The 22,585-nt window shown below is 34.0% G+C and overlaps 1 protein-coding gene across 4 annotated transcripts in view; it reads left to right on the plus strand.

The window, feature by feature from the left end:
* The first annotated feature begins 584 nt into the window (after positions 1-584).
* The window catches only part of PTBP2 (polypyrimidine tract binding protein 2), an 80,807-nt gene continuing 58,806 nt past the window's right edge, over positions 585-22,585 (plus strand). For 2 of the 4 annotated variants that reach the window (XM_036883821.2, XM_036883822.2), the window contains exons 1-2: positions 585-736; positions 2,402-2,432. In XM_036883821.2, the coding sequence (XP_036739716.1) occupies positions 729-736; positions 2,402-2,432 (39 nt within the window). In that variant the 5' untranslated portion in view covers positions 585-728. The remainder of the gene's footprint in view (positions 737-2,401; positions 2,433-22,585) is intronic. The other 2 variants (XM_036883823.2, XM_036883824.2) reach the window with 2 other exon arrangements.

Consider the following 22,585-nt stretch of genomic DNA (forward strand, 5'->3'; position numbering starts at 1 on the left):
TGACTATTTCCTATAGGTGCCCACTAGTCATCAACAGAGGTGAGAATCACATTTTCCTCCATTTGGCATGGGGCTACAGGCGTCGGGAAGCAAGAGCCTGTATTTGATGACATCTACTTGATTTGGAAAATGTTGTTTTTACTAAGTAGTGATCTTGTTTAAAGGGATAAAGTTTTTTTGTGTTCAGATAATGGAAGGGCTCTACAAATAAAAGACAGCATAGGTGGAGAGGTACAATTTCCTTGGACCGCATGGGTCGAAGGCTGGGAGTTTGTTTGGAGGGAAAAGCGTGGCAACGCAGCAGCAGTCAGGGACTGCCCTCCAAGGTCCAGGTCAGCGGATGTGGTGGGTTGGGGGTGCTCCACCACACAGTCCAAGAAGGACGATGGCGACTTCTCAGAAGCGCGTACATAAGGAACCCAGAACGCCGTGCTTCACAGCAGCAGGCCTGGGCCGAGAGGGCGGAGGGCCACAGGCGCGCGTCGGCGCGGAGGGAGCGACGGCGTTGGGACCCACACCCCCTCGACCCGAGCCCGCCGCTCGCCTCCCAGAGCCGGGCGCCGGCGCGCTCGGCTCTTTCCGCCGTCGCCGCTGCCGCGCGCTGCCCCGTGCGCTCCGGCACCTTCGGCAATTTCCGTCGGGCCCTGGCCGCCATTTTCTCGCCGCTTGTGTGTCTCGCTGGCTGCGTGGCTCGGTTCTTGTGAGCGAAGCTTTTGTCCGGTTCGGCAATGGACGGGTATGTAAAGGGGCCAGCGAGGAGGTGTGTGAGAGGGAAGTGGGGCTCTTCTTCGGCCCGGTTCGGGGTCGGCCAAGAAACCCTCCGGCGGCCCCTCCCAGGGCTGGGCTGCCGTTACCCAACCGCCGCCCCATCGCACACACCCCTCCCTTTGCTTTCCCCGCGGGCTCTAGTCGAGAAAACGGGGAGAAAGCGGGCTCGGCGGCCGGGGAGGCTTTGGGGCGATGGCGGGGGCGACGACCGCAGAGCGGGCGCGGGCGCGGGCTCGGCGGCGGGGGATGGGGCGGGAAGCCCAGAGCGTCGCGCCGGTCCCTGCCCCCTCCAGGAGCCATTTCGATCCGTAACCTGGGACCCGAGCCCCGAGCTGGCGGCTCCTGCGGGAGCGAGTGCGGTAGCCGAGAGGCAGGCCTGTTCGGGGGGGCCCCGGGGCGAGAGGAGCGAGGCACTTCGGCGCCCCTCGGCCGACCCGGACCTCCGCGGCCTTGCCCGGCCCGCCCTGGCCGAGGGAGATGCCGGTGGCGGGAGCTCGGGGAGAGCGCCCGGGAGCCGCGGGGGGAGGGGAGCGCGAGGGCGAGATGCCACACTCCTTTGTTTTCACTGGAGTCTGGTTGTGGGGGCGGGAGGCAGAGAAAAATGCCTTTTTGTGGGGCCTAAGAACATTCACGGCTTGGCAAAAGGGCCCAGAAATGAAATCATCTAATAAACGGAGTGTTTGTGGCCGACATCAGTCACATGGGCGAAGGCCAGCAGCCATGGCAGAAACAAGAGCCCATAGTCACAGGGCCATCTTTTTTAGCTACTTTAACCAGTTTCTGGAAAAACAAAAACAACTACAAAAAGCTAGATTCGTGCTGCATCTTTGAGAACCTGAGTGAAAATAATGCCGAGTGAGGTGAGGCTAGGGCTCTGGGAAATGACATGGACCAGGGTCTCCTTGGTACTTAATGCTGCACATCTGAAAAGGCTTCACAATTCAGCCCATTGTTGCAAGACACCCTTTAGGGCGAAAATACAGCTGTAATCAGCCCATTTGAGAGCTAAAAGCAGTATCATTGTAAATGTACACTTATTAGAATTAATGACTATTTGAAGAGGCAGAAGTAAATTATGAGTTTATTTTGCTAATGTGTCGAGTTCGGTGTTTTTAAAGATATTAAGTCAAGACCATATAAAAGTTAATAGAATAACAAAACTTAAATATTTTTAGAGGTTATCTGGAGATTATTTTCCAGATGAAACATAGTTCTAGAGAAGTTCAGTATTCCCCTTAGATCAGCTTGGAAATTGATGGCAAAACTTGCACTGGAATTAATGTTTCCGATTCTGTCAAGATGCCTAGGAGTTTAAGTTTTTAAATTATTAATCGAAGTGTACTAGCTTTGTAGAAATAGCATTATAGTGTTTGAGATTTTGTTCTTTTTGCTATTTACAATGTTTAAAACATACCATAAGTTTAGTGAATTTCATCTTACACTTGCAAGTCATTTCTGGAAAACCAAGTTGATATCAGTACAAAGAAATGTTACTGACTGTGTATTTGCTTTGCATCTGCCTCGTGAGTGGAAAATTATGAATGATGAACTACCCTAAAAAGTTTCACAGTCGAACAGTGACCATTAAAAGAATAACGAGAAGTTGAAACTATTTTTTTTTTTTTCGTTGCAGAATTGTCACTGAAGTTGCAGTTGGCGTAAAGGTAGGAAAAGACTGAAACTAATGAAAACTGGATTGCTGAACCTACTATTATCATTAATGGAAATTTACAGTTAGCTTTTGAAAACTATGATATACTTAATAAAACCCAAGTGTGAAGTGTTTTAATTTTTAAGTTGAATTAAATAGTTTATAATTAAATAGACAAAAACCTTAAGTTTTTCTGGAAAGGTAGTCTGTGACTAACATTATAAAGTTGGTATGAGTGGTGTTCAAGGAATTAAAAAAAGCTTTCAGACATGGCTTTCTGTGCTTGTAAATGATATTCCAGTTTTCTGAGGGGAAATTACGATTTTAAATGGACAGGTAAGTGATTTGACCTACATCATATACCTCTATTAATCTAAGATTTTTGTTAGTTTTTTGTCTTATGAAGACTCACGTATCTGTGTGAAATAATAAAAGTACATTAGAAATCAATTACCCTTAGAAAAGAAACTTTAGACAATTAGCTTTAAATTAGAGTCAAGTTAAAAGAGCTGGTTTTTCTTTCTGTTAAAGGAAGATGGGCCTTATGGTGGAGATCATCTGGAATCTCCCTCCCTCCCTTCCTCCCCTCCACCAGCCTTGCTTTCCTCACAGTCTTTCACCGGGAGAGCTACTCATTCCTTAAACCTTAGTTCAGTATCCTTAGGTCTTTCATTTCCTTGAATCCTTGTGCATTTTAACATCATGATGTATTACTTGCTTGCAAGTCTGTCTGCCCTGTTGGGGCATGGTACTTGTCTTTTTTCTAATTTTCCAATCCTGGCACAGTATCTTTCAAGCCTAGTACTCAAATGCTTGTTAGGTACAGTGACACTTCCCCTCTTCATGTGTTTTGAGAGGCTGTGTGCTTAGTCTGATGATGCTGACTGGTCAGAGTATTGTTTTGGAATTAAGATTTCATCTGTGACTGTGTTGATACTCTTTAGAATATTTCTGTAAATATTTCGTATTTTCTTGATTATTTTCTGCCTTCAGTCCTATACTGAACTAGATACTTATCTATGCTTAAGTATTTAGGCTTATTTGTTGAGTTCACATTATATAGATTGGGGGAGAAATAATGAGCTTTTTTGGGGTAGGCGTATTTATTTTCATATGGCAATGATACTGTCTAAGTTGATGTAGTTGTAGGATTTGAAATTGGAAGTAGCTTGAGTGCAGGATGTAGATATTGTAGTTACCATCCAAATAGATATCCCCTGGAAGTGAATTTTGTAAAAGAATAAATGAATACAAGTCTGAGTTGTTCACAATTAGTGGATGAGGAGAGAAGGAACTCAGGTAAGACCTAGAATGAGTAGGCAGTGAGAAATGAGAAGTCAGACTATGATGTCCAGATAATGGCTTATGGGTTATACCAGTTTTCTGTATTAGTGGTTTGAGGAGAAAACATTAGACAATGATACAAAAAATAATTGCTAACCATTTTTTATCCATTGTTTAATATAAAAATTTGAATAAAGTTATATAATTTTTGGAATAGTTGTCAAGAATTTTTGCTTTGAGTCATGCCTGTGTACAAATAATTAATCCCTCAAATTAAAAAAAAATAAGTAATACATGTGCATGGTTAAAAAATTCAAAGTGGAAAGTATTTCTCCATTATTTCTAGTCCTGTTCCTTGACTGTAGGTAATTTAATATTTTCTGGTGCATATTTCCTGAAATTACTAATTTATATATTACCACCCACATTAACATCCTTGTTTGTTTACACATATGGATTCATACTATGTGTACTGGCCAACACCTTACCTTTGTTAAAAAAAAAATAGTCTTTTTGAAACTAATGTGACACATATTTACAAAGTATACAATGTTTTGGCATATTTTTATACCTGAGCAAAGTAATGAACATTGATCACCCCCCCCCCCAAGTATCATTTTGTTTTTTTGTAGCCCCTCCTGTCTTCCTTTCTTTCCCCAAGCAGTCACTGATAACACTTTGTCACTATAGGTTAGTTTGCATTTTTTATAATTTTAAATAACAGAATCAAGTGGTATGTATCCGTTTTTGTCTGGTTTATTCCACTCAGCCTAATTATTTTGAGATTCACCCATGTTGTGTATCAGTTGTCTTTTCCTATTGCTTAGTTATATTACACTGTATGGAATACAGCAATTTGTTGATCTGTTCAAATCTTCATCGATAGTTAGGTTGTTTTCCAGTTTGGGGCTGTTGCACATAACGCTGCTGTGAACATTCCTGTACAAGTTTTTTTCCTGTAAACTTTCATTTCTCTTGGGAGATGCCTCTGATTGGAATGGCAGAATCATATGGTATCATATGTTCAAGTTTTTACAAAACTGCAAACTATTTTCCAAAGTGGTTGTACTGTTTTACATTGCCACAGAAGAGTATGAGTTTTCCAGTCCTTCCACGCCTGTGATTGTCTTCTTTTTGATAATAGATAGTCTAGTGGATGTGAAGAGGTAATCTTGGGGTTTTAATTTGCATTTCTCTAAAGTCTGTCATATTGGATATCTTCTTATATGTGCTTTTTGCCAGCTGTGTCATTTTTTCAAAGTATTTAAATTCTGTCGCTCACTTTTTTAATTGTTACTTTTTTATTGAGTTTGAAAAGTCATAATTCTGCTTACAAATCTTTTATCAGATACATGGTTTATAAATATCTTCTGCCACAGTTTTCATTCTCAACAGTGTGTTGAAGAGCAGCAGTTTTTAATTCTGAAGAACTTCAGTTTACCAACTTTTATCTTGTATGTATCACACTTTTGGTGTCATATTACCATCTTTGCCTAACCCAAAGTCTCAAAAGATTTTGTTGGTTTTCTAACAGAAATTGTATGGTTTTTGGTTTTGCATTTAATGTTTTGAGTTTATAGGGTACAAAGCATGAATCAAAATTTTTTGGTTTTGGATATGGACATCCACTTTCTCCATCACCATCTGTTCAAAAGACTATATCCATTCTCCATTGAATTGGATTTTCACCTTTGTAAAAAATCAGTTATCTATGTGTACATGGTTCTATTTCTACATCATTTCCTTTTCCATTGACACATTTTTGTCCATCTAGATGGCAAAAATGTACTGTCTTAATTACTGTGGTTTTATATTAAGTCTTGAAACTGAGTAGTCATGGTCCTCCACCTTTTTTCTTTTCCAAGTTGTTTTGATTCTTCTAGGTTCTTTATATTTTCTTATGAGTCCATTTCTACAAAAAACTGTTAGGGTTTTATTGGAATTAATTTGAATCTATAAAGCAATTTGGGAAAAATTGACATGTTAACAATATTGAGTTTTCTTAACCATGCACACAACTTCTCTCTGTTTACTTAGATCTTTTTAAATTTCCTTCAGTGTTTTTGGTTTTCAGTGTGTAGCTTTTGTACATTTTTGTCAGTTTATCCATTTCATGTTTTTTGGTGCTATCATGAATCATATTTTTAAAAATTCAGTTTCCAGTTGTTAGTGCATAGAAAAGTATTTTCGCATATTGCTTTTGTATTCTGCATCCTTGCCAACCTCACTTAATAAACCTAACAGCTTTTTTGTAGATGGCTATCAGATTTTCTGCATAGGCTATTTATTTTCATTCCTTTCCTATCTGGATACCACTCTTTTCTTTTTCTTGTTTATGGTATCTAGTGCAGTGTTGAATAGAAGCGATGAGAAGAGGGCATCTTTACTTTGTTCCTGATATCAGAGGGAATGTCCAAAATGATGTTTCTTTTTTAAATGTGTGAGCCTGGTGTTTTCTTTGAGGGAAGGTTTTAAACGGGACATTCATTTTATTTAACAGATAGGAATATTTGGGTTATCTATTTCTTGAGTGAGCTTTGGTAATTTATGCATCCCATAGAATTAGTCCATTTCATCAAATTTACTGAATTTGCATAAAATTATTTCTCACACTACTATTTTATACTCTTGATATCTGTAGAATCTGTAGTGATGTCACCTTTCTCATTCCTGATATTAGTAATTTGTGTTTTTTCTCTTTTTAGACACCTCTGGCTACAGGTTTACTGATTTTTACTAATATTCTCCAAAAATCTGTTTTAGTTTTATTGTTCTTTGTTGTTTTCTTTCCTATTTTTTTGATGTCTGCTGTCTTAATTTTCTAATGCTTTGTATTTAGTTTGCTCTTTTTTTCCAACTTAGTTACATTGAAGCTGATGTCACTGACATTCCTTTTCTAATATAGAGGTTTAGTATATGTATTTTCTGTTACTGCTTTAATGGCATCCCTCAAATCTTGATATGTATACTTGATTTCATTCAGTTCAATGTATATTGTTATATTTTTATTTATTTTTGACCCATTTGTTATTAAGTATGCTCCTTAATTGCCAAATAACGTTTTCCACAGATCTTTCTGTTTCTGTAATTGCAGTGTGGCTAGAGAATACATTTTGTAAGGCTCTAAACTTTGTAAATTTGTTGAGACTTCTTTTATTGCTCATATAGTATATATTGTGTTAGTTTTATATGCATCTGATATGGATTTGCACTTTGCTGTTGTTGGGTGATGTGTTCTATAAATGTCAGTTAAGTCAGGTTAGTATTGTTCAAGTGATTTCTACCTTTTCTCATTTTCTATTTCATCCCTTGAGAGGAGGGTATTGAAATCTCCCTAACTTGTGCATTTGTCTGTTTCTCCTAGTGGTTCTACCAGTTTTTGCTTTATGTTTTTGAAGTTTTATGATTAATGCGTCAATGTTTAGGATTGCTATGTCCTCTTGATGCATTTATTGTTGCTACTAGTTTATTTATTACTATCCCTTTGTTATAATGCAATGACCATTTTGTCACTGTTAGTATTCTTTGCTTTAAAATCTACCTTTTTTATATTAATACAGTTATCGGAATTCACATGGTTTATCTTTTTCCATTCTTTTACATTCAACCCATGTATGTCTTTAAAGTGTGTTTCTTGTAGACAGCATAAACTTGGGACTTTAAATCCAAACTTACTCTTTCTTTTTTTTAGTTCTTAGGACTGTACACAGTTAATGTTATTACTAATATGGTTAGTTTGAAAATTACCACTTTACTGTGTGTTTTCTATTTGTCCTTTGTGCTGTTTGTTCCCTTTTTTCTCTTTTTCTGCTTTCTTTTGGATGAATAGTTTTTGAATTCTATTTTATCTCCTGTGATTAGTTTATCACTGTTTTGTTATGCTGATGATTGTTTTAGGATTTATAGCATACATTTTTTATCACAGCCTTCCCTGAAGGAGTAATTATGCCACTTCACATAATAACTGTAAATATTGCAGTAATTCGAATACTTTGTTTTCCCCCTCTTGGACTTGATTCTACTCTTACACATTTTACTTCTCTGTATGTTACAAATTCTATAACGCATTCTTTTGGTTTGTTTAAACAGCCAGTTATCTTTCAAAAATATTTAAACGGTAAGAAAATATCTTCTTACAATGTAGTTATGCTCTCATGCATTGAATCCTTTGGGTGGATGGGGGATTCACTGCAGATTTCTGTTCTTTCTATGTAACTTTCTTTTCTGCCATTCAAACTCCAGTTGCCTTGGTCTTTGAAGCTTGGCTCTTTTATCAACTCGGGGAGTTTTTGAAGTTCAGCCTTGTTTCTTCACTTGAGTTGTGCAATGGCCTGGACTTTCTCTAGAGGTAGTAAGCTGGGGCAATCACGGACCCACCTCATTTGTTTTCTGACTCTGGGATCATTGTCCATCATTATCTGATGTCCAGTGGTTTCAAAAACTATTGTTCTATATATTTTGTGTGATTTGTTAAAGTTGTTTCAATATGGCAAACTGGACCATGTTTTATCATCTTGGCTGGAAGTAGAAGTACATCTATTTTTTGATTTTTAACACTTACAGATCCTATCTCATTCTTTGTATAATGGACACACTACAGTGCAGTTGCTTGACACACCACAGTTCAGTTCCTACGTTGACACTTTGGCTAGATTCCCATTTGCAGGTAAAAAGTGTGAAAATACTTAAAATAGATGTAAAAATGCAATGATGAGTGAAATTCACAGTTAAAAAGTTTAAAATCACAATGCCAAAAAAGTTCTTCGCCAGTTTGTTTTCCACAACTGTGTACTAGAGTGCTTGTTTCTTCACACCTTTTACAGTTTGGGGTTTTATAAAGATTTAGAATATTAGCTAATTTTAGATTAAAAAAACATTTTGTAATTTATATTTTGGAATGCATGAGATTTGAAAAATTTGATTTTGCATTTCCTTTGAACTGCCTCTTTGTATATATGAACTGTTTTAATGATCATCTTGTTTTTTGCAACTCTTTGATTATAAATTTGAAAATAAAAATTGATTTTACATGCATCGTAGGTACTTTTTCTTACAGTTTGTTACTTTTTTTGACTTTGTATAGTTTTGGACATGTAGATAATTTAATAAGCATAATTTTTTGTCTATTTGGCACTTAAAACATGTTCAGCTTCAGTTTTTTTACCTTTAAAATAGGGATTGTAATAGTTTTGAAGATTAAATGTGATGGTGACAGAAGGTATTTTCCACAAACTAGATCCTCAGTTAATGTTAACTGACTGACAACACATAGAATATCCAAATTTGACAGTTTATGATACGTTGAAATTTCATTTTTCATTATAAATTTGCTGTAGTTATCCAGTTCTCACCGATTTTAGACCTCTCTTTTTTTGGTTAGTTTAGTGAGATTATAAACAAGGAAGGAAATTTGTGAATTTTTGATGAGAGCTTGTATTTCTTTAAAATAATTTTTTACATTATTTGTAATATGTAATTTCAAGGGTTTCATTTTTATACTCTTAATCATTTGGCACTGTGAATTTGCAAAATAATGGGACTATTACTTGGGAAGACATGCATGAAATGACTAGAATAATACAAGATGGTACTGAATACAATAAAATGTTAACTTTTTGGATGCAGATTTTAAATAGTGAAATTTGTAGTAGTCTTTTTACTAAGTTAACTAAATGAAGCATTTATAACTGGATAATTATAAAGGATATATTTGTTAAATGAAGTTGTTGGTGTTTTCCACAGTGGATTTCAGTAGTATTTTGAAAGCACTGGTTATCAATTGCTGTACAGTTTAAGTTATAATATAGCTATTGAATTCATCATCGTTGGCTTTTGTAGATAATTACAGTGAAATAATGCTGAACATTTTTTTTGTAGTAATTGAACGTAACTTTGTTTATAATAATAGGCTTTTATTAAAACTTTGGGATTTTTAGATTTAGATTTAGATTTTTCTTAAAATGCTACATATGTTTGTGAGGGTATTTGTATTAGAATTTCAAATTATAGACTTTTATAGTGTGGCTACTAAATGAGTACACATTAGAAAATGGTGATTCAAAGATAACTGAGGCCAAAGATACTCTCCTTGAAAGCAGAGGCATTACTTGTTTTATTGCCCTTCCATCATCAACAGTATCTGTTCAATAGTGCATACTCAGTAAATATGTAATGGCTCAGGAAGGGTCTGTGGCTTCAGTATGCACATAATATCATGAGTCATTTATCAATAAAAAGATAAGCACCTATTTTATTGCACAACATTACTTCTTTTTTCTGGAGATCCAAAAGAGCTGTATCTTCTAGGATGTCATCTAGTTAAAGAGATAAGTACACAGTGTTTAAGCAAGTGCCATATGGCTACAGTAGGAGAGATTAGGTTTGATTAGTAGGATCAGAGTTTACTTCATGAGAGTAGTGGTTTGTGACCTGTGCTTTGTAAGTAGTTTGTGAGAGAAGGTGAGCAGTATATATTGAGAGAATGATATGGCAAAAGTTCTGTTGTAATAGGCTGGCACACATTCACAGTCACTTAACAGTGAACTGAATAATTTGGCTTTTATGTCAGTGAGTTATTATGTAGGTATGAGAGGAAAGACAGAATCTCAAATAGGTTGTAGCAGGCCTTGAGTGCAGGTTATGCAATTTGTACTTCATTTGTTAGGCCCTATTTTATATACTTGTAAGTTTCCATACGTAAAGTAGCTCATTATGCTGCCTTTAGAATGTGGAGATGAAGCTTCAAAAAAGGTTGGCTTTACTATTACATGGAGTGTTATGAATCAGAATCATAAGTCTCTATAATTGCTAAATGTTTTTATTTCTTATTTGGCCTATTGTGTTGCTAAATTGTAATAGTGTTTTTAGTTTAGTTTTAGACAGATTGCCTTAGGGACTAAGGTGGTTAAGTAATAGATTACAAGTAATAGATATCACAAAAAAGTATGAAAGGTATGTGTTTTTGAGCAATGATTCTTTTTATAAATGTGAATTTTGAACATGAAAAAAGACAATAGTATTGTAAAAACCATAGTTTCTCATTTATTCCCAATGATCATCAATAATAAACAATCCATTGCTAAAATTATGATACCCACACTTGACTTTTCTTCCTCCTGTATTATTTTGAGACAAATTCCAGATAATATATTGTTTAATTTCTAAGTGTTTCATTGTATCTCTTTAAAAAGATAAGGAGTCTCTTTTAAGAAATTAACCACAATACTGTGAGGACACCAAAAAAACCCCAACAACAATTGCTTAATGTTACCAAATGCCAAATTTGTATTAAAATTTGTAATTGTCTCAAAAGTCATAGTATTTTTTACAGGTTTTTTTTTTTTTTTAGTGGGAGAGGGGATTAGGATCAAATAAGATCAACATATGCTTGATATGTTTATATTTATCTACAAATTCTTTTCACACCTGTGTACTTTTTAATTGCTTTATTTTTTAAGAAAACTGGTTGTTGGTCTTACACCACAATCTGCATCTACTGATGTTGTGATTTAACATATTTATATATTTCAGTTGGTCATTGGATCTAGAGACTTTTTATCATATTTCTTTCTGCTAATTTTAGGCAATATTTTATAAGCAGTGGTATGTTTCCTTTAGGAGACATCTGTTGCCTGAATTTGTGTTTGTGTGTGTGTGATGTTATTCCCAAGAATATTGCTTTTAATAAATTTTCCTCCACCTTGTTTGTGCTCATTATAGTCTTTGCTCAATAAACATCTGTTCATCAGTATTCTTAAAGGATATCTACAAAGAAGGTATCTTTAAGTTCACTTAAAACATGTGTAATAGAAATACAGTATTAAAATTAACATAGATTAGAATTACACACAATTTTTTTTAGTGGCCGTCTTGTCAAGTTAAAGAGTGTGTGATACAGAGTTAGCATAGCGTTTGGCCACTTTGTATTGAACAAGATAACCTCTGAGCTTCAGTTTTACAAATTTTTCAATGGGCTAAATAGGACCTACCTCAAAAGTTATGGAGTTTAACCTGTAAAAGATTTAGCTCAGAATGGCACTTACATGGTCAAGTGATGATCATGGTTGTTACACTTTTTAAATTTGTAAGTCTTATTTAGAAAGAACACTTGTGTGGAAGTCAAAAATTATTTTAAAATTTTTGTACACAGCTTTTAATGTTTTTTTTTAAAGTATTTGTCTCTTTTATTGAAGTGTAATTGACATACAATGTTATGTTAGTTTCAAGTGTATGTATGTTAATTTTTAAGAGCCTGGAGTCTAGGTCAAGAGTAGTTAATCAGATGGCACTAAAGAGAGTAGTGAACAAAAAAATAAAAATTACCTAACACAGAGCAAAGACTTGAAAACAGTAGAGGGGGTTAAGAGATGTGGAGGAAAGGAAGAGAAATTCTAACAAATATCTATTAAGAGCTCTAAAAAGGGAAATTAAAGATTGCAGAGAAGCAGAATTTGAAAAATTAGACTGATTATTTTCCAAAATTGATGAGCTTCATATTCTTAGATTTAGACGAGCGACTCTAGATACATCACAATATAGGAGCAGACACCCAAAGACACAGAGGAGATCTTTAAAGAAGTGAGAGAAAAATCAGGTTCCCTGACAAGAAATAATAACTAGAAAGAAAGTATGCTTTTTCAGCAAAATGAGGATCCAGAAAATAGTGGAAGAGTAATGGCAAGGTGTTGAGTGAAAACAGCTGTCTGCCTGTTATTGCATAATCAGCTAAATTACCACTTAAGCAGAACAAAATAATAACGTTTTCACAAGTACTCCTTTATCCCTCAAAAGACAATTGAGGAAATTTATCAACAGACTCCTTGAAGAATTTGTAGAAGTTGTACTTCAGGAAGAAGGCCAGTGACTCCAGAAAGGAGGTCTGAGGTTAAAAAAAAGTAGTTAGCCAAGAAACTGGTAACTTCTGTAAATTTAATTACTGTGTAAAAAAGTAATAGCAGTGTGTGTTTTACTTGGGGTTTAAAAAATAAAACCAAAAATAGGAATCATAACAACATGTAACAGAGCAGTAGAGTAACTAGAGTTTAAGTTACAATGGTCTAGTATTGTTTGAGCCATATTGTCCGTTAGAGTAGCCACTAGTCACACCTGGTTATTGAGCACTTGACATGTAGTTAATGGTCCAATTAATAAAAATACAAATGGGTTTCTAAGACTTAGTATGAAAAATAAAAGAATAATTTTTTTACCTATTACATGGATAATATTTTGGGTTGAATACATTGGTTTCACCTTTTCCTTTTTAAAAGTTTAAAATATGGCTGCTAGAAAATTTATAAGATTGCAGTGTAGCTCACATTACATTTCTTTTGAACAGTGCTAGAGTAAAGGATAGAATCAGATAAATTTGCATTTTAAAATTGTAAAGGTAGGTACAATAAAAATAAGGATAGAGTGTAACTTCTGAAATAATTGGGGGTGGGGGTGACTGAAATTAAAGATGTATGATCCAAAGGAAGTCAGGGGGAATAAAGTAAAAGAATAGGACACAAAGAGAGCTCATCTTAATGGTGTTAAAGAGGCACTGTGGAGGATTCCTTTTTAGCCTTTAAAAAATTTTCTGGGGTATGGAGTTGGATCACTTCGAACCCTACTTACCTCCTAAAGTTCCACATCTCTACATAGCGTCATTGGGGGTTAGGGCTTCAAGAGAGAATTTGGGGGTTCATAAACATTCAGTCCTTAAAACCCTATATATAATTCCCCCAACTTCCACCTAGGTGTAACTGCTATCTAGTATATGGTGTTAGCTATTCTGTGAATTTCTTATACTTTAACTACAGTTTAACTAATATCTTATACTTTATTTTTTATCTTAAGCAATATGTGGTTTTGTCATACATCTGAAAACTGTGCTACATGCTGTATGTGTTCTGTAACTTGTTATTTTTGTTCAGTAATATTTTTGCTTTTGTGTTTATGTAACTTTAATTTTCCATTGCCATATAGTATATCATTATATGACTATACCATTACTCTCTTGGCAAATAGTTTCTAATTTTTCCTGTTAAAAATTGCTTCTATGCACATTCTTGTGCATATATTGATATATGTCAGTGTTCCAGTTTTTTAAGAAGTGGAGTTGTTGGGTTATATGGTGTGTGTATTTTCAAGTTTATTGGATGTTGGTATGCTGTTTTCCTAAGTGGTTGTGCTAATATATACTGTTAGCAACATATGAGAATTCTTGTTTCTGTACATCTTCTCTGGTAACTGGCATTGTACTTGTTGTCAGTCCAATGTACATGTGAATGGTATCTGGTTTTAATTTGAATTCCCTGAGTATTAATGATGCATTTTCTTAGTTCATTGCCCATTTTATTTCTCCTTGTTAAATGCCTGTTCACATAGTCTATCCACTTTCTTCTTAATGTAGATTTTATTTTTTCCTTATTTAGTCCTTGGAGGGTTTATATGTTATAGATACTAAACCTTTATTAATTATATGTGCTGCAGATAACTCCTTCTTTTGGCTTTTTTTTTTTTTACATCAATGAATAGAAGTTGAAAATTTTAACATCACATTTATGTTTTAGTTTTATGAAATTTTCTTTAATTCAAGGTCTTACATATATAGCCATTTAGATTTTCATTTTGAAAGTTTAAAAATTCTGATTTTCATATTTAGGGCCCCAGTTTACCTGCAATTTAAATTTTGTGTATTATGTGTTAAAGGTTTAATATTTTTCTTCCCTTATGGATAACAAATTTAGTACTCAGTTGAATAGTTGATTTTTTTTTCCCACTGATCTGCAGTGTCAGCTGTCAGGTTTCTGTATATGCATGGAGCTGTTTCTGGGCTATTTTATTTCATTGCTTGTCTATTCCCGTACCAATACTACAGTGTCTTAATTTAGTGTCGCATCACAGTAAATCTTGAAATCTTGCAGAGTGAATTTCACAACTTTGTTCTTCAAAATTGTCTTGGCATTTTCTTTACGTATTTTAAGATAATTGGCTAACTTCCATGAAGACTTTCTGGGTTTTAATTAAATTGTACTACATTTGTAAGTTAATTGGGGGAGCTCTGTATTTGCATTTTCAATAAAATAAGATAAAATAAGATGGCAGTGCTTGAGCTCAGAGGAAGAGAACCATAACATACCTAAATTTTACCCTTTGTTCCCCGTATTTTTGCTAATTATAGAGGACATATTAAATGTAGAAAGCTTTAATCCTTTATTTAAGCAAAGAGGAAAATAAATCACTAGTGATTTTACAAAAGTTAATCAGCATTTTATGTATTTCTCATCATTTTTCCTGTATGTTACATGGATTTTAAACAAATTTTGTATAAGGGGTGAGGAAAGAGGGTTTCTTCCTTAACACATAGTTCATTTTCTTCTAAAGTTACTGATTTATTCAGTTATTCGATACTTATCTAGAAAATTATGTTTCAGTGAATTTCATAGTTTTCAGAATTATATAGCATTTTTGAATTCTGCCTATTTTTATTACTAATATTGAATATTTGTATTTTCTCTCTTTTTTGCTTCTAACAGACCTTATTTTACTGGACTTTTCAAAGAACCAGCTTTTGTATTTTTGTTTGCTTAAATAATTTGTTTTTCTTTTTCTTCCTCACTAGATTTACTTCATTATTATTCCACTTTAACTTAGATCCTTTTTATTTTCTTGTTTAAAATGTCTTAAAGATCAGACATAATGAGTTGATACCTTTGGCAATAAATTTTGACTTTGAGTTCTCTTTTTTTTTTGCTTTTTAAAAATTGAGATATAATTGAAGTATAACTTTGCATTAGTTTCAGGTATATGACATAAGGACAACATTGTGAAATGGTGTGTTAACACTTACCACCCTGTATCTATATTACATATATAAAAATTTATATATATGTAAATTTGTTTTTTCATTTATGACTTACTGTCTTAACAAGTTTGAAATATACAAATTGTTAACTGTAGTTTCCATGTTTGTATATTACATTCCCAGGACTGTTTGTTTTATAACAACAAGTTTGTACCTTTTGACCATCCCTTCCCATTCTGCCCATCCCTACCACCCACCCACCCCCCCACCTCTGACAACCACCAATTTGTTCTCTTTATCTGTAAGTTTGGGGTTTTTTTTTTTTTTTTTTAGATTCCAAATATAAATTAGATTATATAGTAGTTCTCTTTCTCCAACATATTTTGCTTAGCATAAAATGCCCTTGAGGCCCATCCATTTTGTCACAAATGGCAGGATTTCCTTTTTTATAGCTGAATAATATTCGTGTGTGTTCGTGTACACTGTATTTTCTTCCTTCATTTCTCAGTGGACATCAGGTGTTATTTCTATGGCTTGGTTGTTGTAAATGTTGCAGTGAACATGGGGGTGCAGATATCTTTTTGAGTTAATGGTTTCATTTCCTTCATATAAATACCCAGAAGTGGAATTGCTAAATTATACGATAGTTCTTTTAAAACTTTTTGAGCAAGCTCTGTACTCTTTTCCACAGTGGCTGTATCAGTTTACATTTCCATCAACAGTGTACCAGGTTTCCTTTTCTCCACATCCTTATTTCTTGTCTTTTTGATAATAGCCATTCTTACAAGTGTGAGGTGATACCTCATTGTGGTTTAGCTTTGTGTTTCCCTGATGATTAGTGATGTTGAGTACTTTTTCATGTACCTATTGGCCATCTGCATGTCTTCATTAGAAAGATGTCTATTCAGATCCTCTGTCCATTTTTTAAATTGGGTTATTTTGTTTGAGTTGTATGAGTTCTTTATATATTTGGGTATTAACCTCTTGCTGACACAGTTGTCTCCCTTAGCTGTGGTGGGAGGTGTGTTCCAAGACCCTCAGTGGATGTCTGAAAGTGTAAATACTATTGAACCCTGTATATACAATGCTTTTTCCTATACATACATACACACGATAAAGTTTAACTTATAAGACACATTAAGATGCTAATAACAGTAACTATTAATAGAACAGTTATAACAATATACTGTAATAAATGTTATGTGAATGTGGTCTCTCAAAATACCTTACTGTACTCACCCTTGTGATGTTGTGAGAAGATAAAATGCCTACTGATGGAATGAAGTGAGGTGAAAATGATGTACATTGTGACATAATACTAGGCTGCTGTTGACTTGATGACAACATGTCAGGAGAGGTTATCATTTGGTTCTGGGTTGCAGGTAACTGAAACCGTGAAAGGTGAAACCACAGATAAGGGGTCTACTGTATATGATTTGCATATATTTTTTCCCATTCTGTAAGATCTGTAGTTTGACTTTGCTTTTGGTGTTGAATCCAAAAAATCATTGTCAAGACTTAAGTCAAGGGCTTAACCTCGTACTTTCTTTTAGGAGTTTCAGGATTTCGGGTCTTAATGTTCAAAAAGTCTTACCCATTGTTAATTTATTTTTGTGTTTGGTATAGGATAATGGTCTTAATTTTATTCTTTTGTGTGTGGCTGTCTGGTTTTCCCAACACCATTTGTTGAGGAGACTGTCTTTCCCCTTTGTATATTCTTGATTCCTTTGTCATAAATTAATTGACCATATATGTGTGTGGGTTTATTTCTGGGCTCTTACTCCATTGATCTGTGTGTCCCGTTTTTATGCCAGTAACATACAGTTTTCATTACTGGTTTGAAATCAGAAAATGTGATGCCTTCATCTTTTGTCATTTTTCTCAAGATTGCTTTGGCTATTTGGAGTCCTTTGTGGTTCCATACAAATTGTAGGATTGTTCTAGTTCTGTGAAAAATGCCATTGGAATTTTGATAGGGATTGCATTGTATATGTAGATTGCTTTGGGTTGTGTGGATATTTTAATGTAATTTTTCAGATCCATTAGCATAGCATTGTCTTTCTACTTGTATCTTCAGTTTTTCCCACCAGTGTCAGATCCTTTTACTTTTTAAAACTTAATGATGAAATTTTTGAGATGCAGAATAATATACTTATTTTTTCTTCTTATTGAAGAATATTAAAGTAAATCTTAGAGATCATTTCATATCATTCCCAAATTCTTGATTGTATATCTCTTAACAGATATAATCTGTTAAGGGATGACATTGATTCCATTATTATACCAAAATAAAATTTAAAGTAACTTAATACCTGATCTGCATTAGTATTTGAAATTTTTCAGTTGCCTCAAAAATGTCTATTTCTTTTTCCCTTTCATATCAGGAACCAAGGAGAGTCAAGATGTTGATTTGGTTAATGTCTTTTAAGTTTATTTATTTATAAATCAATTTATCTTCTCCTTCCCCTTCTCTTGATTTTTCATTATTAGAGAAACTGGCTCATCTCTTCTATAGTTTTCCACTTTTTAAAATTTTGCTCATTAAACCTCTGTTTTCATTATATATGTTCCTCATATCCTATTTCCTGGGATGAGGTTTGATCAGATTCAGGTTTAATTTTTAGCAAGAAAATTTTGTATATGTATTCTGTATAATTTGTATTGTATCACACCAGGAAGAACGTGTCTTACTATTTTTTGTGATGTTAGCATGTATCAGTAGGTTCAGGTGTTGCCAGCTTGAAGCATCCAGCAGAATGCCCCATCCTCTTTTCACCTAATGAGTTTCGATTTTGTTGGGTATTGAAAAAATGGTGATAAGTCTTTTTTCCCACTGTGTATGTTAGTTAGAATTGTTCTTAAGAGTTCTTTCCACTGAATTTTTGGTCATACTGAAATACCTTTTATATAAGAAAAAAGGATAGATTTTGACTCTTAAAAATTTTCCTGATGAGTTGTAGTCTAGCATCCTCTGGTGTAATCAGGGTAAGTTCTTTGTTACTGTCATTGTGAAGGCAGAGATTTTTACATTTATTTTCCAGTCTTCTGGCAAGATCATCCTTTATTAAATTTCTAAATTGTTTCATCTTGAGGTAGCAGGAGCCCATAACACCAGTATCTTTGATACCTGTTTGCTGGAAGTATCATTTCTTACTCCAGACCTTTAATTAACAATTTCTTTAAAAAGTCCTGGTTCCTTTGGGTGGGAAGTGCTCCTTAAAGACCACAGTCATGCAGATGAAGTGGTAATTGTGGTTAGGTTGTTAATAATACTTGAAGATCCTTTCAGTGGACAGAGCTAGCAATTTTTTTAAAGGCAAATACATTGTGAGTTCATTTTTTATTTCTAATTCATATTTAATTTTACAGTTTTTTCTTTATGGATTTTAAATTTGTCTTATATTGAATAATATTGTTTGCTAACATTATTACACAGATACTAATTTTTAGAAAGTAACATCAGTATTACACTAACGTTGTAATTATTGAATATAGTTTAAGATTTCTTTGCAGTTATTTTTGTCCTTAAAGTGTATTCCACAAGAAGTGTGTATAGTGTATTTACAGGATTTTAATGTTAGTAAATGAGAATCCTGTGTGTGGTCTCGCCTCCAAGCTAATAGTTAGGTTTCTTTGTTTCATTTTGGTTTTGATTGTTATGGACCTTTTTTTAAAAAAAAAAAACTTCTCACTAAATTTTCCAAAGTCAAAACTTTCAAACTGGTTATGTTCATATAATTCCAATCCACCACTTCTGTCTACTTGTTTTTTCTTCCCCTTCAGGTATCTATTTTCATTAACTTTTGGTATCCTTTTATTTAATTAAAGCAAATGTGAATTTCTTCCTACATCCCCTCTCTCGCCACCTTAGAGAAAAGGTGGCACAGTATACACAAGGCTTTATATTTTTTCTTATTTAATGGTAAATTTATCCTGGTGAACAGTCCATGGCTATATGGAAAATATTCTCATTTCTTTTTACTGCTGTATAGAAAGTTTGTGAGCGCCTCTGTTCCCCATAGCGTATCCTAATAGAGTATGTTGTTAAATGATAGGAGTTTTGCTAGTCTGATGAATGAGATGACATCAATCTGTAGTATTAATTTGAATTTGTTTTTACTGTGAGCAAGATTAAACAGCTTTTCAGTTCAGGGTAATTTCCATTCATGTACTGAGAACTGATCTTTTGCTTATTAGTAGGGTAACTGGTCTTCTAAATTTTTATAATAGTCTGCATTTGAAGTTTAGATTCTCTTGCCCAGGTTATTTAGGAACTGTTTCAAAATTTCGTTTGCTTAAACTAAAACAATTGAGTTTTGTTCTAATATTTCCGCCTTCATCAAAACGTCTTACTGAGTTTGACCAAATATAGTCTGTAAAATTTCTTCTATTTAAACACATTGTGCAATTGGATAAATTGCACATTATTGAAATGTACATCAGTCAGGGAATTTTAAAAAACTATGGTTCACCAATATACTAGAATACTTTGAAGTTGTTGATAGATTAGTATGTGCTGATTTTTAAAAAATGTTTAAACTTTTTCTTTTTTAATGAAGAGGGCAAATACTAGGCAACCCATGTAATGTGATCTTATTTTGTATGACTATTGCAGATGGGTAGATAGATACAAATTCTCAGGAAGAAATTCTGTTAAATTTAAGGATAATAAAATTTGCAATGGGGAGAACTTTCTCTCTATATTTTCTATCTTTCAGAATTTGAATTTTCTAAATTAATATTTGAAATTAATCAATAATTAATACTGATGTTACCAGTGTTTTTGCCTGTGCCTGTATGTTCCTTTTCTCCCTCTCCTACCCTGCCATGAGTAGTGACTGTTTTATATATGACAAAAATGTTATTTTTTATGTTTTTTGAGATTTTTGAAAAGGATATGCCCATTTAATGTTCTCTGTGACTTGCGTGTTAATGTTTGAATAATTACCCTTGTTTTTATATATAGTTACCTCCTACTCATTGCTGTGTAAAGTATTTGTAAAAATACTCCAATATATCTCTTCCTGTTGATAGTCCTTTGGGTCTTAAGGATTTTGATTTTAAGAACAATGCCCTGAATATTTTTGTACTTTGTGCATGTGTATAAGAGTTTTGAGGTATACATCTAAGGAATATATTGGTAGGCTGTGGAGTATGTTAAACTTACAAGATAATACTAGATAATACTAGATGATTTTTCAACGTCATTACCCAATTTATGTTCTTAACAGTATTACGCAAGAGTTCTTGCTGTTTCAGATCCTGCATCAAGCACTTAGTTTTAGTATTAATTAAATTTAAAAATTTTTGCCAACTTGGTGTGTAATACTTTTTGGTCTTTGTATTTTCTTAATTATTAATGAGGTATTACATAACTTATTTTCCCCCAGCATGTTTATGACCATTAGTGTTTCTTGTTTTGTGAAGTTCTTTGAAATACCTATTGGATTCCTTGCCTATGAAGTTTGAATTCAACTGATTTTGTAATTTTTTAAATATATTATGGTTACTTTTGGTGATGTGTATTGCTTATATTTTCTCCTAATATGTAGCTTTCCATGTTACTTATTTATGCTCTGTTTTGATGAACAAACACTATTAATTTTAATACATACAGTTTTAATATGGACACAAGACAAGTTCCATTTGCCATTCTAGTTAATATTATTTATGTGTTCCCATTTTTTCCTACTATTTTAGTATTTACTTGTTCTTCTGGTTATGTTTCATGTTGACTGTTGGAAATCTTTAAAGCAGTCCCTACTAATAATTCTTAAGTTTTCATCTGCTGTTGGGATATAGTTTCTTTCATAAGAGATTTTGTGGCCACTTTGTAGGACACATTTATCAATATTTTCTTCTATGGCTCATTTTCCTTTGTTTTAGAGTCCTTCCATACTCAAACCATAAAGGCATTTTCATATATTGCAAAATATTTTAGTTTTGTGTTTTACATTTGTTTCTAATCCATTGGGAAATTATTATCTTTGTGTTTGTGTATTGTATTAGGTGGGGATGCAATTTCATATTTTTTTTGCCCATTATACAGATAGCCAGTTTAAATTGAAATGACATTTCTTTCACATTGCTCCATGGCTTTCAGTCATGGTTCCTTCTTCTCCATAGAAGAAGGTCTTTGCGCAGCTTTTGGGCCTGAAACTTAGCTGAGCCCAGTTCTTGCCTTTCCTGGTAATGGTGGCTCCCGCAGCCCTTCCACGTGAAGGTGATAGGTGTCATTTGGATACTGTTATGATGAACAGAATAGCCGATAACCAAGAGAAGAAGAAAACAATAGATTTCTATTGCCGGAAAGAATTAAAAATATCATTGAAACTGTATTTTTGTACTCCTCTTATTTTTACACTTACATCTTCCCTGATTGACATACAGATCATACCTTCCTGTATTAGCATTTTTCTGATTGTTTTTGACAATGCTGGTTTTTTGTGAAATGGCATTGTGACTACACAGGAGAAAAAGTTTCTGTGGTCAGTTACTAGGACACATCAATGCCCATCTTAACACTTAATTTCTTTTTTTAATTGACTCTAAGATAGCTGACATCTAAGGTGAATTAAACTTAAAAAAGACATACTCTCAGTAGAGATTGTGATTCTGAGTTTAAGTACTAATTTATTTTAATAGCAACTAATGTGGAACAACCATCAGTTACAATACTGTTCAGTCGTTTGGTTTTATATTTATTCCAAGCTAAAGCAACTGCGCCAAGATATATCAAATAAAATTGTTGTTAGATCAGTTAATGCGGAAATATTAACATCACTATTGTAGAATCCCTTCTTCTGGGCATAATAGTAGAAAGGCAAACATAATTGCTCTTCTATAAAAATACATTTATAAAAATACTGATTAATTTTTGTAAAAATACCTCAGAACTTTATTTAAATAATTTGATATTTAAAAAATTAAGATGTTGCTGTTCATGCAAGCATTGCAGGAAGGGGAAAAAGTGTCCTGCTCACTCTACACATTAGAATTATACAGTCTTTCTTACATGGTACAGTATACCTGAGATCCTACATCCTTCATCTCCAGAATTACTTAAGAATCCACTGGGGTGGAAGGAGTTTGAT

This window comes from Manis pentadactyla, chromosome 4 (genome assembly GCF_030020395.1).
Source record: "Manis pentadactyla isolate mManPen7 chromosome 4, mManPen7.hap1, whole genome shotgun sequence".
Classification (NCBI taxonomy): Eukaryota; Metazoa; Chordata; class Mammalia; order Pholidota; family Manidae; genus Manis; species Manis pentadactyla.